A 17,136-nucleotide genomic window follows, 5' to 3' on the forward strand; every position below is an offset into this window, starting at 1 on the left:
AACATAATAAACATAGTAGATGATCAGTAAATATACATTGACTAAATGAGTGACAAATACAACCCATATATGTTCGTTGGCTTTTATTGCCTACAGAATAGAAGTTTAAGTTTCTTAACTTGACATTCAAAGCCTTCACTCACTTGTCTCTAGCCTAATATTTCAGCATCACATTCCACTCTACACGTAGCTACATGGGCCCTCGGACCCTTTTCTGTGTTATTTCATGTCATGTGCCTGGCCACACTCCGTTTCTCTGCTGATACTTGTCTTTCTCTTCCTCCCACTTTAAGACCTGTCTTTGTCCTTCAAATCTTTGTTGTATGTGCACCTCCATGAAGCTTTTTATAATTCCTCCATTTGGAATTCAGTCTCCTTCCACACATCCACAGAATTTTGTGTTCGAATTTATGATTACACTCAAGAAGGGAAACAACATATGCACGCTGTTAGAAGACACTGAAGTTCATATGCTACCTTTGTTACATTCATGCCATGAGACTGAATTAGTTATGCAAACTCTCTTGTTTTCAATGTCCTCATCTGTGAAATATAATGTAGAATTGTACTTTGACTTTGCAGGGCTTTGGTAAGGATAGGTGATAGTAACTACACTGTATGCATTGTGGAGTAAACTTTAAAAAAAAATAGTTCCTGCTTTTCTGAAGATGACAGTGCAACAGCCTCTCAGGTAATATAGTTAACTGGAACATGTCAGTTTCCTTCTCTAGGCTATAAAGTGTATTTGTCTAATTTTCCTTTAACCCCAATCCCTGTCCTCTTCATAGCAGTATATACATGGGAGGAGCCCAGCAAACATTTGAATGGATGCGTGAAGGAATGAGTGAATGAATGAGAATGAACAGTAAATGTTCAAACCTTCATTACCTGTTGAAGGTCCCCATTAAATAGGAGGCTAGGGATACTTACACCTGCCCTTTTTTTCAAAAGAGCTCTGTATGAAAGTCACAGAATCAGTCCAAGTTTTGGACAATCCCAGCTGAATTCTCCTGGTTTATTGCTTTAAGTGTCTTGATTCCATCTTCCCCATGTGGCTGGCTATACCCTGCCATTTTTGAGAAAGAGATCAATGACCTACATAGGAACCAGAAAATGATGAGATTTTTAACTTACAGACCATCTTGAGATTTTTGTTTATAATGAATAGTTGGGAGTTTTCACCCCCAATTTTTTATCTCTTAATTCTACAATACAGTGGAAAGCATTCCAGCCAAGAGAATTATTGCCTTTCTTGCCTGGATTTTAAATCTTTGTTCAAAGACAGCTTGTTTTAATTGAAAATGTTCAATCAATCCCTCCTCTCCTCCTGCCCATGTCCTATTTCTTGACTCAAACAGGGCCATTGCAGTAAATAATCTAGAGTGAGACTTTCAGGGTTAGGGAATATGTAATAGGGTTGGAGGGGGAAGGGAAGAGAGTTGTCCCAGACAATGCCCATCTTTAAAACACTGGCTTCTAAACAGATCCTGTCCAAAATGATCAATACCTTACAGTGGCACATTTTGCTGGAACAGCCCATCCCCTTTCCCTAGCAGAGTTCAAGAGGATTGATTTACAAAGCTACCTCCTATAGTTGCTTTAAGTCTGGCTCTCAGTGTGAGAAAGGGATCAGGTTTCTCTCTTCCTCATTCATTCATTCATTCATTCATCCAACCCCTATGTTATTCATCAACTAGGTGCAGTCACACTCTTCATCCCAACAACACTGTGAGCAGGAAACTGCAACTCAGGAAAATGAAATGGCTCATGCAAGATCACACAGTGTTCTAGTTCTCTAGTTCTACATTAGAAAATCTCCCCAAAACTTAGTGGCTTAAAACAATAGCTATTTTCCTACGTTCTCTGTGGGTCAGAAATTTGAGGAGGCCTCAGCTGGTTGGTTCTAGCTTAGAGAGTGGTGTGTTGCTGTCAGACAATGGCTGGAGATGGAACAGTAGAGTGCTGGAGGAGCTGTAGGCTGGCTAGGAATCTCTCTCCTCTCTCTTTCTATAGTCTCAGGATCTCAGGGCAGTCAGACTGCTCACATGGAGGCTCAGGACTCCAGCTTGAGAATTTCAGCAAGCAAGGACAAGTTACTTCACCTTTTCTGGCCTCGCCTCAGAAATCCCACTATTGCACTTCTCTCACTTCTGCCATTTTTTTGGTTACAAACAAGTACTGAACCCATTCAAATTCAAGGGAAGGGTATACTACTCAGAGGAAGGAGTGGCAAGGTCATGTACTATAATAACATGGGAGATTGGAGATATTGTTGCAGACATCTTTGGAAAATACAATCTGCCATACACAGCATGTGGCAGAGCCAGGATTTGGATTAAATACATCTGCCTCAAAAACGTTTGCTGCAATCTTTTAGCTCAATCCACAGGAACCTCTGCTTTCCTCTGTGCCCTGTAGCTCTTACTGCTGGTGCACACAACCACGATTTGGTTTCCTCCAGCCAGCTGGAGACTGGCTGGGTGAAAGCTGGGTGAGACGGCCTCCAGAGTCTGCTGCTCAGAGAGGTCATGCCCAATGCCAGCTTGTGAACTTTTTAAACAAAAGGACAGAGAAGGTCAGTCACATCCAGAGGAAGAAAGCAGGTGGCAGCCCCAGAGCCCAGCAAGCCTGCAGTACATTTCACTGTCATAAACAGCTTGTCTGGTGTTTTTCCTTCTCCCATCAGGCACTGGCCTGGGATGACTCAGGCTTTGACAGAAAAGGTGCCTTCAAATCAGGAAATGGGCCAGGATAGTGGAAAGCTCATGGTTCTGGAGACAGACCTGCCTGGGTTTGAGTCCTGACAGTGCCATTACCAGTTATGTGGCCTTGGACAAATTCCTTAACCTCCCATAGCAAAAAAGAGATAAAATAGCCTTCATTACTGGATTGTTTTGAAAATTAAAATGCACTTTTAGGCAAAGCAGCCAGTGCAGTGCCTGGCACATAGTAGGTGCTCTGTAAACGCTAGGTTTCATGTTCTAGGCCATGTCCAACCCCAGCTTGGGGACTTCTTGAAGAAGAAGAACTCACTGAGAACTCACTTGCCTATTTCTCAAACACTTGTCTATCACCATGGTCCTGGACGGAGTAATGGCCCAGAGGACCTGGCCCAGCCCCAGACAGCACTGAAGGAAGGCCTGTGGCAACTGCCCAACAGTCCTGCAAATGCAAGCAACTGCATATTTTCTTCCCACTCCACTTTGTCCTTTCCACTGTGACCTACCAAGACCCCTCCCACCAAACACTCCTCTCACACAAGCCCTGACACACTGGAGGCTTCCAAATATGCTTGTTGGTGGATGGATGGATAGATGGATGCATGGTAAATCATTTCTGCACTGTTGCTCACTCTGTGTTTTCTCCCTGAAATGCCCCTTCAGTTGTCCTGCCTTTATAGACCAGCCGAGAATGGTCCTTCTCCACTGATCCCCTAGGACCAACCTCAGGTTCCTCCTCCTCTACATATTACCCTGCATGCCCCCCTCACCTATTCCTGAGTCAGGGATGTGAGTCTTGTTTCTCAGTAGGTGGAGGGTACCCTACCATGTGTTAGGCAAGAGAGACACAGAAGTGAATATGGAATGGTGCAGGTGCTGGAGAGGTAGTTTGGGAAGGAAGATAAACACATGCAGCCAGGGTACTCACTTTCAATCCCAGCTCTTCATTAGGTGCCCAACATTTTGGGAAATCACTTATCTTCTCTGAACAGTAGGAATAATATACCTAATTCATTGGGTTATTGTGAGAATTGAATGAGTCAGTATACATAAGGCACTTAAAAGATTGCGCAGCACCAAAGACTTCATGACTGAAACACCAAAAGCAATGGCAACAAAAGCCAAAATTGACAAATGGGATCCAATTGAACTAAAGAGCTTCTGCAGAGCAAAAGAAACTATCATCAGAGTGAACAGACAACCTACAGAATGGAAGAACATTTTTGCAATCTCTCCATCTGACAAAGGGCTAATATCCAGAATCTACAAGGAACTTAAACAAATTTACAAGAAAAAAAAAAAAACAACCCCATCAAAAAGTGAGCAAAGGATATGAACAGACACTTGTCAAAAGAAGAAATTTATGCGGCCAACAAACATATGAAAAAAAGCTCATCATCACTGGTCATTAGAGAAACACAAATCGAAACCACAATGAGATGCCATCTCACACCAGTTAGAATGGCAGTCATTGAAAAGTCAGGAAACAATAGATGGTGGAGAGGATGTGAAGAAATAGGAGCACTTTTACAGTGTTGGTGGGAGTGTAAATTACAACCATTGTGGAAGACAGTGGGGCAATTCCTCAAGGATCTAGAACTAGAAATACCATTTGATCCAGCAATTGTATTACTGGGTATATACCCAAAGGACTATAAATCATTCTACTATAAAGACACACACACGTATGTTTATTGTAGCACTATTCACAATAGAAAAGACTTGGAACCATCCCAAATGCCCATCAATGATAGACTGGATAAAGAAAATGTGGCACATATACACCATGGAATATTATGCAGCCATAAGAAAGAATGAGTTAATGTCCTTTGCAGGGACATGGATGAAACTGGAACCATCATTCTCAGCAAACTAACACAGGGACAGAAAACCAAACACCACATGTTCTCACTCATAAGTGGGAGTTGAACAATGAGAACACATGGACACAGGGAGGGGAGCAACACACACCGTGGCCAGACAGGGGGTTGGGGGCTGGGGAAGGATAGCATTAGGAGAAATACCTAATGTAGATGATGGGTTGATGGGCGCAGCAAACCACCATGGCACATGTATACCTATGTAACAAACTTGCACGTTCTGCATGCGTATCCCAGAACTTAAAGTATATTTTAAAAAAAGATTGCCTAGCATATATTAAACATTATATGAATATTAGCTATTATTTATTTATTTCTTTGTTTTTATTGTTTTTGGAGATGGAGTTTCACTCTTGTTGCCCAGGCTGGAGTGCAATGGTGTGATCTTGGCTCACTGCAACCTCCGCCTCTTAGGTTCAAGCGAGTCTCCTGCCTCAGCCTCCCCAGTAGCTGGGATTACAGGCATGTGCCACCACACCCAGCTAATTTTGTATTTAGTAGAGATGGGGTTTCGCCATGTTGGTCAGGCTGGTCTCAAACTCCTTACCTCAGGTGATCCACCCACTTCAGCCTCCCAAAGTGCTGAGATTACAGGCATGAGCCACCGCACCCAGCCAGCTATGATTTGTTAATTCAACAGATATATATTTCATACTTATTGTCAGATGAGTACATGGGTATTTAGGTGATGAATAAGACAGATATGACCTCTGCCTCATAGAGCTTGCCTGCTAAAAGGGGCTATTGAAAAGAAGAGACAGGTAAAATACAGTATGATTAGTGCTCTGGTTGGTGCAGGCTAGGAAGAAGAGGTTGTGGGAAAACCTAGGAGAGACTCCTGTCCCAGCAAGGACAGCCAAGGAAGACTTATCAGTAGAGTAACAACTGAATTGAGTTCTTGAAGCTGAGAAGGAGTGGGCCCTGGAAGGCATGTGAAGGGAGGAAGAGTGGTCTGGAAAGATGGCACGTATGGGGCACAGGCCTGGAGGCAGAAGAAGCTCAGTGTTTCCAGAATGTGAAGGGCAAGGGGAGTAGGTGGGAGGTAGCAAGCATAATGTTGAGAAAATAATCAGGGACCTGACTATGAACAGTACTGTAAATCATGCTCAGAGATTTGGACTTTGAAGGCAACTGAGAACCGCTGAAGGGTTTTACTCAGCTGAGTGACATACTCAGAGCTGCATTGCAGAATCCCTCTGGCTGCACTGTAGAAAATGGACCAGACGGGGGCAATTCTGTGGCAGGGAAACTAGTTAGGACAGGATGACAGCAATCTAGGAGAAAGATGATGCTGGCCTATTCTAGGGGGGTGGAAAGAAGTGAAAACATTCAAGAGATGGTAGGTGTCTTGGAGAAGGGTTAGTGACGGCTTGGATGTTCAGAGCTAAGAGATGAGGGAGAAGGAATGGCTAAGGATTAAGCTGAGTAAACACATAATTCCCATGCTGTGAGATAAGTGATAAGTGCTTTGAATGAAGCCAGCTCAGGAGTCATGAAAATGTGGGACAAGGGCACCAATCACAGTTCTGGGAAGAGAGAAGAATATCCTGGAGGGCTCTAATAAAGAAATATCACCTCATTAGAGAAGCAAGGGGTATGAATTAGCTGAGGAGAAGGCAGGAGCGGGTAGGGAGGAACTTCAGCGGAGGAAATAACATGTATGAAGCCCAGAGATGTGAGCTATAATGCACAAAGAAGATATTCTGTTGTTGAATAATGATTGTTGTACTCATTCATATTAAGGTGTTAATGGTCAATATGAAATTGACCCTTCCCCAAGAAGTTTATGCTTTTACAATCACAAATCGTTACCAGAAAGATTCATTGTTGGAGGAATTTCAAGGTGCAGTGGGAACATGATTTAGGGTCACAGGGTTTTACCATTGTGCCTGAGGTTACTAAAGTGGATGACTGAGCCCTAAGGGTCAAGCAGGCACTGGTCTATATACAACCAATGTCTCTTGCCCTTGGGGTTTTTGCTTACCTGGCTCCATCCTGAGCCACCTGAGGCTAGACCAGAGCAGCCCAGTGATTTCCAAAGGGCTGTACCCTGAAAGCTACTAGCACAGGCTTTGGGGTAAGACTCCCTAGACTCATATCCTGGCTCCTTCTTTTCCCAGTTTTGTGACCTTAGGCAAATTACGTCACTGCGATGCACCTCAGTTTTCTTATCTATAAAATTAGGATAATAATAGTGATTACCATTTAAGGTTTTTCAAGGATCAAAAAAGAGAGCACATACAAAAAGCTTAGAACAATGAGTGGTGTAACTGTTTTTATTACTGTTATTATTTTTATTAGTAGTCCTCTTTTCACTCTGTCTCAATCTCTTTTCAAAGTTGCTCCTTAACACACACACCTGCAGATATGAAGCTGGGGCGGAACGTGGCAAGAACCTTTTTGGACTATTATCGGCTGAACCCCATGGTTGAAAAGGTGGCAATTCCCATGCCGAGACTACGGTAAGTGGCAGAGCAGAGAGGTTTGGGCTTGAGTTCTGCTCCACTGGCTGTATTCAGGGGCAACTTCCCTTAGCCTCTTGCTAAAACTCAGCATCCCATCTGTGCAGCAGGAAAGATAATCCTGGCCCTGCCACATAGATTTTGGGGCATAAGAGCATATTTCCTGAGCATAAAGAAAGTATCATTAAGAAGTCAGACAGTGAGGGCAAGGTCACATTCCTGGTTCTAACTTGGGAATCCACAGGGATGGGGCTTGCTGGGAGCTGGGTTCAGTCATTGTTCTAAATTAATTTGGGTGTTTCTATGCACTACCTCTCCTGATACCTCATCCTCTGAGGTTCCTATATGAATTTCTCTGATCCTTCAGTTTCCTCGTCTATAAAGTGAGGACAGCAGTCCTCACATACATGATTATTATGAGATATGTGTTAAAGCACCCAGCACAGTGCTGTCAGTACATGATAGTCTCCTTCCCTCAAGATGTAAAGGTTTGGGCTGGAGAGGACACACCCTTGAGAAGTTCTACCTTGGGTCCTCTTCTGGGGCCAACTTGCAGGGCCATCGAGGAGAGAAGGTCAGGAGGTGAGCCTCCACCCTGTCTGAGGACTTGGCCAGAGCCTGAAGCACTGGGCACTTCCATGACCACTGGCTGTGAACCCAACTAGCATAAGGACAGTGACATCACATGGCATCTGGAATGTGTTGGCCCTGCCCCATCTCTTAGACTCACCTCCCACTCCCTCAGTGGTCCCTCCTACTTGAAGAACATGACAATGCCCAACTCCTGGCTCTTGCCAGACCATTCTTTCCACTGACCTTTGCCATGACCTTGCTCATGTATGTGGATGCCTCAGGGCCTTTGCACTGATGCACCTTCCTCCCTACCCTGTTATTAATAAAAACAATATAAATCACTTTACTTATTGTACAGAGTACTTTGTGTACATTGTATTATTTATTCCTCATACACAGTATATTCCCCATCTTACAAATAAAGAAAAGGAGACTCAGAAAGACGATGAGAAGATGTGAGATGCCCAAGGACAAAGAGTTTTTGGGAGATCCAGGGTTTGCTCCTAGGCTTTTATTATTTGAAAGCCGAATTGAAGTATAGCTAAGGTTCACCTCAAGTAGAAGTTCGTCAGCATGGGTTCAAATTCTGTCTCAGACTCATGTGAGTTATAGGATCTTAGGCAAGTTTCTTGGCCTCTTGAAGCTTTTCTCTGCTTACCTATGAATGGGGCTAATAACAATGATATCTAAATATGGTTTTGTAGAATGGATACAAGCTTAGCACAGTGCCCAGCAGCTGGTAGATGCTCAATAAATGTTTTCATGTCCTCCAGTCCCAGATTTCCAACCAGCTCATCAAGACCTAGGGCAAGTCCTTTGACTTGTTTGGTTGGGTGATGTCTCAGGGCCTATGTTCCACAATGCTATGAGTCATACATCTCTGAGCCCCATGTCATAGCATCTTCATGACAAGACATTCTGATACCCTGTCTCAGATTGTTTCTAAATCATCTGGGGTCTTTGTGCCCCTGCCCCCATTGTGCATGGCATATTAGAAACTCTTGCAGGAGAATCACGTCTATTACTTGTGCCCCTGAAGTGCCTGTCCTGCATTGTGCATACATGCATGTATACATTCATTCATTCATTCACTCAGGAAAAGCAACACTTTATACCAGGCCCTTGACAGGAAAGAAGTGCTGGGATGAGTGGCTGATTAAAGCATGACCCCTACCTCTGAGGAGTTCACCTCTAGAGGAAGATGCTCAGTTCATTCTTAGAAGTCATTCTTGATTGTTTAAAGTTCTTAAACATCTGAAGCTTTATGAAACTCAAAAGAATTCTTAGAATCTCATTTACAAGTTAATTTGGGGATTGTCTCTTTCACATCCTCTGCCTAAATAAAATTATCTTCATCCTTAATCATTTTTTTCTTGCATGTTGCATTGTCATATACCAATGAAATGGTGCTGACACTCAGGGAGACCTTAGTGATCCTCTAGTCTCTCTTTATGATACAGATGAGAACATGGGGACTTAGGCAGCAGAAGGAGCTGGTCAAAGTCATGTGGTCAGAGCCAGGACTGGAGCACAGGCCCTCACCCTGCAGTGCAGTGTATTCAGTGTCTACCAGTGAAGAGTTCCTGGAGATGGGAGAGGATGGAACCCTGACACAGATCTAAAGGACACAGGGGAGATCTCAGGGCCCAGACTTTAACTGTTCATGGCACTTCCTTGCCTTGAGCTTTGGAGCCCTCTTCAGAAAAGATCTAGAGAGCTCCTTCCTCATGAGTTCAGAGTTTTGAGGACTTGAGCTAAATGCACCCACCCTTAAATTAAGAAAAAAATTAATAACCTCCTCCCTATGCACACACCTCTGCCTCATCAAACTGTGAGTACCACTTAGCTCTAGATTGGTCAGTAATCCTTTAAAAATGAATTCCCAGGAGGGTACAAGACTCTGAGCTCTAATTTGGGTTTTAAATACTTCCCCTTTTTTGTATTATTTTCCACCCAAGCATCAAATAGCTTAAGTGAAAGAGCAGTTCTGGCTTTAAAGGAAAATTACATGTTTTGACTCAAAATTAATCTTTGTTTTCTCCCATCTCCATGGATAATTACAATATGTCACTTTCTGCTCACACGCTGGCGGAAACCTGCCAGCATCATTGGATACCGGGCCACCCTTCAGATAGGGTCCCTCGGGAGGGGCAGCAATGTGGGCACAAGAGCTCAGGCTCGGGGGCATGGCATTGATGACCAAAGCTGAGGCCCCACATTTTGTTTAGCACACAGTGGTACAGTCGTAAGCCCCAAATGCTCCAGCAAAGGGGATAGAATCAGACAGGAAGAAGGAACAGGGCAGATGTGCTTCTGTAGGTAAACAGAGCATGATTGTGGTCTCTGAGCAAGAGATGGACTCAGGCTCATTCACAGGCTGGAGGGGCTGGCTCCAGGGAGAGGTTATGATGGTTGTATGTGTGTGTAAGGGGGCTTATCAGCTCCTCAACACACTGGAGCCCACTATGTGCCAGTCCTTGTGCCAACTGCTAGAGGATTATAAATAGTCCCTGCCCATTGTGAGCTCAGATTTGTGGAGGATAAAGGCAAGTATAAATGTAAAGATAACAAACAATACTGAAAAGTGTATAAGTACTCAACTATGTATCAGGTTATGCCTTCTCTCAAAAACCTTCCATGGCTCCCCATTACCTTTAGGGTAATATTTCAACTCTTCTTGCTATTCAAGACCTTGGCCTACATTTTAAACTTCATTTCCTACTTTCTACACCCCTCCACCCCCATGAGCACCCTGTCTATCCCACCTGATTTCTATCACCTTGTGCCTTATGCTTCATCCCAAACAAGTTAGCTGTTTTCTTGCCTTCATGTCTCTGTACATCCTTTTTCCTCTTGCTGGAATGAGCTCCCTTTCTGCTTGTAGATGGTGAGCTCCTAATTATCATTCAAAGCTCAGTTCAAATATCACACCTTCTGTTTCCTTGTCTGTATTCTCCACCTGAGACAGAGCTGCTTCCTCTCTGCTGAGCTCCTAACTGTGTTTCGTACATACCTCTAGCATGGTGTGTCCTGTGGTGTATTGTCATAGCTTCTATGCATGTCTGGCTTCTCTGCTAGCTTCAGTGTCCTCAGTCTTACTTACTTCTGTATCCTTAGTGCATGGTGCAGGGCCTAGCATAGATTAAATTCTAAATAATTCATAAGTGTTACTGAGCTGTGGTAGAACTGAGAAAGCCCCCAAAATTACCCACTTTGACCCCTTCACACTAAAGAAAAGTTAGACCCAAGCAGAAGTTCCTCTCCTACAAAATCTGGCAAGTATTTTGTAGCTGGCAGGCACGTCCCAAAAAAGCTTCAGAGAGGAAGTGGCACTTGAACTTGGCTTTGACAGACATATGGAATTTTGATTGATGAAATAGAAAGGGGAGAGAGGGTATTCCACGCTGGGGAATAGAGTAGAGAACAGCCAGAAGCAGGACCTAACAAGACACATTCCAAGGCAACGTGTTGCAGGAAGTCAGGGACCCTGAATGGAGGGACCAGCTGAAGCCATGGCAGAAGAACATAAATTGTGAACATTTCATGGACATTTATTAGTTCCCCAAATTAATGCTTTTATAATTTTGTACGCCTGTCTTTACTGCAATCTCTGAACATAAATTGTGAAGATTTCATGGACATTTACCACTTCCCCAATCAATATTCTTGTGATTTCCTATGCCTGTCTTTACTTTAATCTCTTAATCCCGTCATCTTCATAAGCTGAAGATGTATGTCACCTCAGGACCCTGTGATGATTGCATTAACTGCACAAATTGTTTAAACAATATGAAATCTGGGCACCTTGAAAAAAGAACAGGATAACAGTGATGTTCAGGGAACAAGGGAGATAACCATTAGGTCTGGCTGCCTGCTAGCTGGGCGGAACAGAGCCATATTTCTCTTCTTTCAAAAGCAAATAGGAGACATATCGCTGAATTCTTTTTCTCAGCAAGGAACATCCCTGAGAAAGAGAATGCATTCCTAGGGGTAGGTCTCTAAAATGACCGCTCTGGGAACGTCTGTCTTTTACGGTTGTAGATAAGGGATGAAATAAGCCCTGGTCTCCCGGGAGCACTCCCAGGCCTATTAGGATGAGGAAATTCTCGCCTAATAAATTTTGGTCAGACTGATTGTCTGCTCTCAAACTCTGTCTCCTGATAAGATGTTATCAATGACAATGTGTGCCCGAAACTTCATTAGCAATTTTAATTTTGCCACAGTCCTGTGATGTTGCCCTGCTTCCATTTGCCTTGTGATATTTTATTACCTTCTGAAGCATGTGATCTCTTTGACCCACACCCTATTCGTACACTCTCTCCCCTTTTGAAAATCACTAATAAACACTTGTTGGTTTTGTGGCTTGGGGGGCATCACGGAACCTGCCGACGTGATGTCTCCCTCGGACACCCAGCTTTAAAATTTCTCTCTTTTGTACTCTTTTCCTTTATTTCTCAGACCAGCTGACACTTAGGGAAAGCAGAAAAGGACTCACATTGAATTATTAGGGGCGGGTTCCCCCGATATCTGGGGCCTAAACAATTTGTGCAGTTAACGCAATCATCACAGGGTCCTGAGGTAACATACATCCTCAGCTTACGAAGATGACGGGATTAAGAGATTAAAGTAAAGACAGGCATAGGAAATCACAAGAATATTGATCAGAGAAGTGATAAATGTCCATGAAATCTTCACAATTTATGGTCAGAGATTGCAGTAAAGACAGGCGTAAGAAATTATAAAAGTATTAATTTGGGGAACTAATAAATGTCCATGAAATCTTCACAATTTATGTTCTTCTGCCATGGCTTCAGCTGGTCCCTCTGTTAAGGGTCCCTGACTTCACACAACAGCAATGACAAGGCCAGAATGTTTAGAGTAAATGATATGGTGAAGATAAGACTGAAAGTTCATTTCTAGTCATCAAATACTCCTCAAGCACCTACCCCATACCAGACCTGCACTTGGCTCAGGAATTATAGAGAAAAAGCATACACATCAAACTTATCGTCTCATAAGAGAAAGAGATGAACAAAGAACCACCTAGAAAATGGCAGGCGGAGGAGTGATGAAATGTACAAAGTGCTAAAAAGGCCTAGGGATGGGGGAAGCTTATTTTTTGGGAATTTGTCTTCCCAAAGGAAGTGGGGCTCTTCCTCTACCTCTTTAGAGGTAGGGAAGGGAACAGCCTCTGCAGAGACCTAAAGGTATGGGATGTTTTGCCTTCCAGTGGCTCCTTGCACTCTCTATGTCCCCATCTTTGGTTGATGGCTTTTTGCCTTCCTAGCTCACCCTCCCTAAGTCCTTCTGCATATTCACAGTCCTCTCTAGCCTTTGCACAACTTGTCCCCTTGCCACCATCCCCCCATGGCTGCCCCAACTATGACCAAACCTGGGCCTGCCTCCTCTTTCTCCCCGTAAAAACATATTTACGTCCTGTGCTCCGTTTGGGTGTTAAGAACAACATCCTTCAATGACAGATGAATAGCACCTTGTAATTTACAAAGCTCTTCTTCAACCTCCATTTACCAGGGCCTATGAGGCAGGAAGGACATGAATTTTTCTCCTATTTTAGAAATAAAGAAATAGAGGTCCAGAGAAGGTAAGGAACTGCTTCAAGATCACATTGCCCATAAGTTACACCTCATGCATGTGCTCCAGGGTGTTAATAGGTACTGATGTCTAGCTGTATCTCACCTATTCTGGCAGCCTTGTTATGTTAGCAAGGCTCTTCAATGAATGTGGATTTTCAGGCAGTGAGGCTTCCTTTAAGGAAGGAGGGTATGTTAGGGCAAGGTGTCCCTTTATGTGGTGCCACCTATTCTGTCTTTACCTTATTCATGACTCATCAACAGTAAAGAAAAATGGGTGCGCCAAGGTCAGAGCTTGATGGGTTCCAAATCTTCTTCTTCAATTTGAATTCAAACTTAGTTCAAGAGATTCTCATATTTATGACACTAACCACTTCCTGACACATATTATAGTTATTGTTTTGTGTAGGTATTTTATGCAATTGTCTCCTCTCCTAAGCTATAAGCAACTTGAAGACAGTATCAATGCCTGCTGGTCTTTGTCACCTTTAGTGTCTGTGGGAAGAAGACCAGGTTACTGTTCCTGGGAGGTTACAGTCCAGTGGGGAAGATAGACATGCACACAAATGATTTCATCACAGTGTGTATATGTGCTGTCTTCTCTCTTTCTGTTATCTCCCCCTTTGCAGGAAAGAAAAATCCCCTCCTTACAAGCACCCACTCCTGCGGGGCCCAGCCAGCAACTACCCCAACGGCAAAGGGGACAAGAAGAGCTCAGTGAACCACAAAGACCCTTCAACCCCTTTTTAAAGACACGGAGTCCTGGGAGGTCTTATGGGGACAGGAGCGTGCATTTTCTGCTGGGGAATGAAATTAATCACTCTTTTTTAGCTTCCGAGGATTTGTGGATTAATGCATAGGCTAGTGAAAGGGAAGGGATACAATGAGAAACTTCATCATTGATTTCCCCTTTTTCCAATGGAAAATCAATTGTAAGCCTTCAGCTCAAAAAGCTCAGGAACAAAATAGGAGACTGGAACCAGGTGAGCACAGATGCTATTTTCTACAACACAGAGATCTTCCAAGATGAGGAAAACCTACACATCCCTTTTAAGATACTTGACACATATCAGGTCAGTTCTTTCAAAGCCACTTTACATTTTTAAGTTTTATAGTTACTGCAGATGGTTACCTTTTAAATAGGCTTGATTGTTTACAGATTTAGAAATGCACTGTTTGTATTTTCTGATCCAAAACAACAGCAACAACACATGCAACCCAAGGGCAAATGCATCCTAGGGAACAATGGGACAGGATTTTTGAAATCACAGTGGACTTAAATATATGGTCACTGTATCTAAGCTGCATGCTTCCTGATTCCCTCAAACCCCAGCATGCAGATTTAGAAAACTGTGCTGAGAGCTATTTCCCTATTTCCTGGGTAGTTTAATTAAAATTTTAGCTCCAAAGACAAAAACGCACTGGTCCTTCATTTTAAAAGGTTTATTATGGTTAGTCTCCAGATCCCAGGAGACAGAGATTAAGCGTGGCCCCTGAAGATGTGGGCATTGCTAATCTACAATGAGGAAAGTGTGATTGCCAGGCAAGGAAGATGCAAAAGACACAAGGATGCACCCTGAGGCAGGGAGGAATGATAAAATAAAATGGTAGTAGCAATCCCCAAGGTGTAGCAAGCTAAATATTGTGCATTTTTTGTGAAGAGTAAAGTGCCTTTGTATGATGAACGGGTCCAGGGGAGTCTGCTCCCTTCCTGTCTGTGGAAACAGCAGGCTGAGTCACCATGACAGCCTGCTAATTAAAATGACCTCCCGGAAATGAGGATTAGAAGACGGGGAGAGGCAGGGAGGCTCCAGGGAGGAAAAGCCCTTAGCACAAAGCTCCACTAAAGCATTTTTTGTTTGTTTGTTTGTTTGTTTGGGTTGGAGATTATTGAAGTTTGCTACAAAAATCAAAAGCAAAACTTGTTCTCCTTTGCATGCTGGTTTTCAGAAATAATAACAAAGAGCCATATGTTGATTGGCTACAAATGTCATGTTGTACATACAGCCTCTCCCCTGGGTTCGTTTTGCCCATAGGAACACAAATAAAGTGTTTTGTGCAGCTCTTCTCTTCCTCTGAGCATTCTTGGCACCTTTCCCTTTCGGTCTCCCACTGCTCAAGAACCAACAGGCAAACCCCCAAACTGGTATAACCCTGACTTTGAGGTCAAGGACTTTGTTATCAAAATAAGGGACAACAGTCAAGTCTTGATTTCCAGCAGTTCCCGTGTCAAAGTCCCGGGGAGTTTAATTGACTGCAACCAGCTTGGCATGCACCAAGAGTGTGTCAGTCTTTTGGAAATGATAGCATTATTTTAGATAGCATGAAAAGAGGCAGAGTGCATAAAATGAGAGAGACAATAGTCTGGATCCATGTTTCCTTGGCCAGGTCACTTCCATAATGTTGTGATCATATATTGGCCCATATATTTAAAACTACATTGAGTAATTGGATCATAGACTACACAAACAGCAGGTATAATGATGATTTAAGAGCAAAAACTTGGATCCAGGCAACTTTGGCTCATTCTGCATTCAAACCCTACTTCTATTTCTTTAAAACTGTGTGATCTTAGGCAAGTTATTTAACATCTCTAGATCTTAGTTTCCTCGCCTGAAAGATGGTCATAGTAATACTTACCTTGCTATAATAGTTATGAAAGTTTAATGAACTTAGGTGTGGAAAAAGTAGGCAAAAATCTTTATGTGCTCACTAAATGGTAGCTTTGATCATTTGGAATATGACTAGGAAAGTGAGGTGTCTGCAAATCCTTCCCCATTAGAAAGGAATGGAGCAGTTTATTGTTTAAAATAAAAAATAAGAGTGAGTGTGAATAGGAAAGAAAGATCACAGTCTCCAAAAAGTTAAAGGGACATCATTGGACAAAAGAAGCAAACTTGTTCCGTGTTGTCCAGAGGTAATAACCAAATCTGGGGAGTGAGTCTCAGTAAGATAGATTTCTGCTCAGGATGAGGAAAACTTTTAGTGAATTGAATTGCCAACCACTGGATGGACTCCTTTGGAAGACCATGAACTCCCCATCACCACAGGAGTGCAAGAAGAGTCTGAACGACATCTATCTGGGAGGAAATAGAGGGGACTTCCTTTCTAGGAGGATGCTGGGTTGGAAGTTGGATGCCCCAAAGCGTCGCCTCATGTCATTTCTGTGGACTGGGATGACATGGGACAGGATGTTACATTTCTGGATGTCAGCAAATGGAGTGTACAGTATAGTACTTAATGCTAGACACAGTGATATTAACTGTCTCTGAATCATAGCATATGGGCTCTGCTAAAATTTCCCATTCCGAGAGAGAGAGAGAGAGAAAAAAAAAAAACTGGCTATAAGGCAGCCTGTAGGGGGGTGTGTTTGCAAGATGAACTATCTGCTTTTCCACATTGGCAGAGCAGGAAAAAAAGGGCTGGGCAAGAGACCAGGGTTTGTCAGCAGCCCTTTGTGTGGTCTTGGCCTGCTCAGCTTCTCCTTAGCTTTCTTGGACAAGGTTATACCTATCACCTCAAGCTAGAGGGGAAAGGTTTTCAGCACTGAGATGGAGGACAGCACCAAGAGGTGTACAATCAGCCAGAGGCTGCTAGCCCACCTGGCTCCAGCAGGGGGCGCGCCAGCCTATCTTCTTGTCTAGCCACGTCTGTCTTAGATTAGAGCCACAGGTGGGTGGAGCTGCCCACCAAACCAGTGTTGTGTGCATTTCCGAGGAGACAGGCAACTATGCAAAAAGTAGGGGTGGGAAGGAGAGGGATCATGCCAGGTCTCTACCTGGCTCTCACGCAACTCTCCATACTGATGCAGTGCTAGTTTTGCTCTTTATCAGTTGAGAGGTGCAGAGACAGGACTAAAAGTCTGTTTACCCTCAGCTGCAGCAGACAAACTTGAGATTACCCAGTTTCT

General features: G+C 43.4%; 1 protein-coding gene across 7 annotated transcripts in view; it reads left to right on the plus strand.

Moving 5' to 3' along the window:
- The window catches only part of BEND5 (BEN domain containing 5), a 1,441,067-nt gene extending 1,425,778 nt beyond the window's left edge, over nt 1–15,289 (plus strand). For 3 of the 7 annotated variants that reach the window (XM_015139247.3, XM_015139261.3, XM_077991609.1), the window contains 2 exons: nt 6,966–7,062; nt 13,856–15,289. In XM_015139247.3, the coding sequence (XP_014994733.1) occupies nt 6,966–7,062; nt 13,856–13,976 (218 nt within the window). In that variant the 3' untranslated portion in view covers nt 13,977–15,289. Of the gene's footprint in view, nt 1–6,965; nt 7,063–7,618; nt 7,980–13,210; nt 13,238–13,855 lie in introns of those variants that run through there. The other 4 variants (XM_077991613.1, XM_077991622.1, XM_015139275.3 and 1 more) reach the window with 2 other exon arrangements.
- Nucleotides 15,290–17,136: the final 1,847 nt, after the last annotated feature.

This window comes from Macaca mulatta, chromosome 1 (assembly GCF_049350105.2).
Source record: "Macaca mulatta isolate MMU2019108-1 chromosome 1, T2T-MMU8v2.0, whole genome shotgun sequence".
Classification (NCBI taxonomy): Eukaryota; Metazoa; Chordata; class Mammalia; order Primates; family Cercopithecidae; genus Macaca; species Macaca mulatta.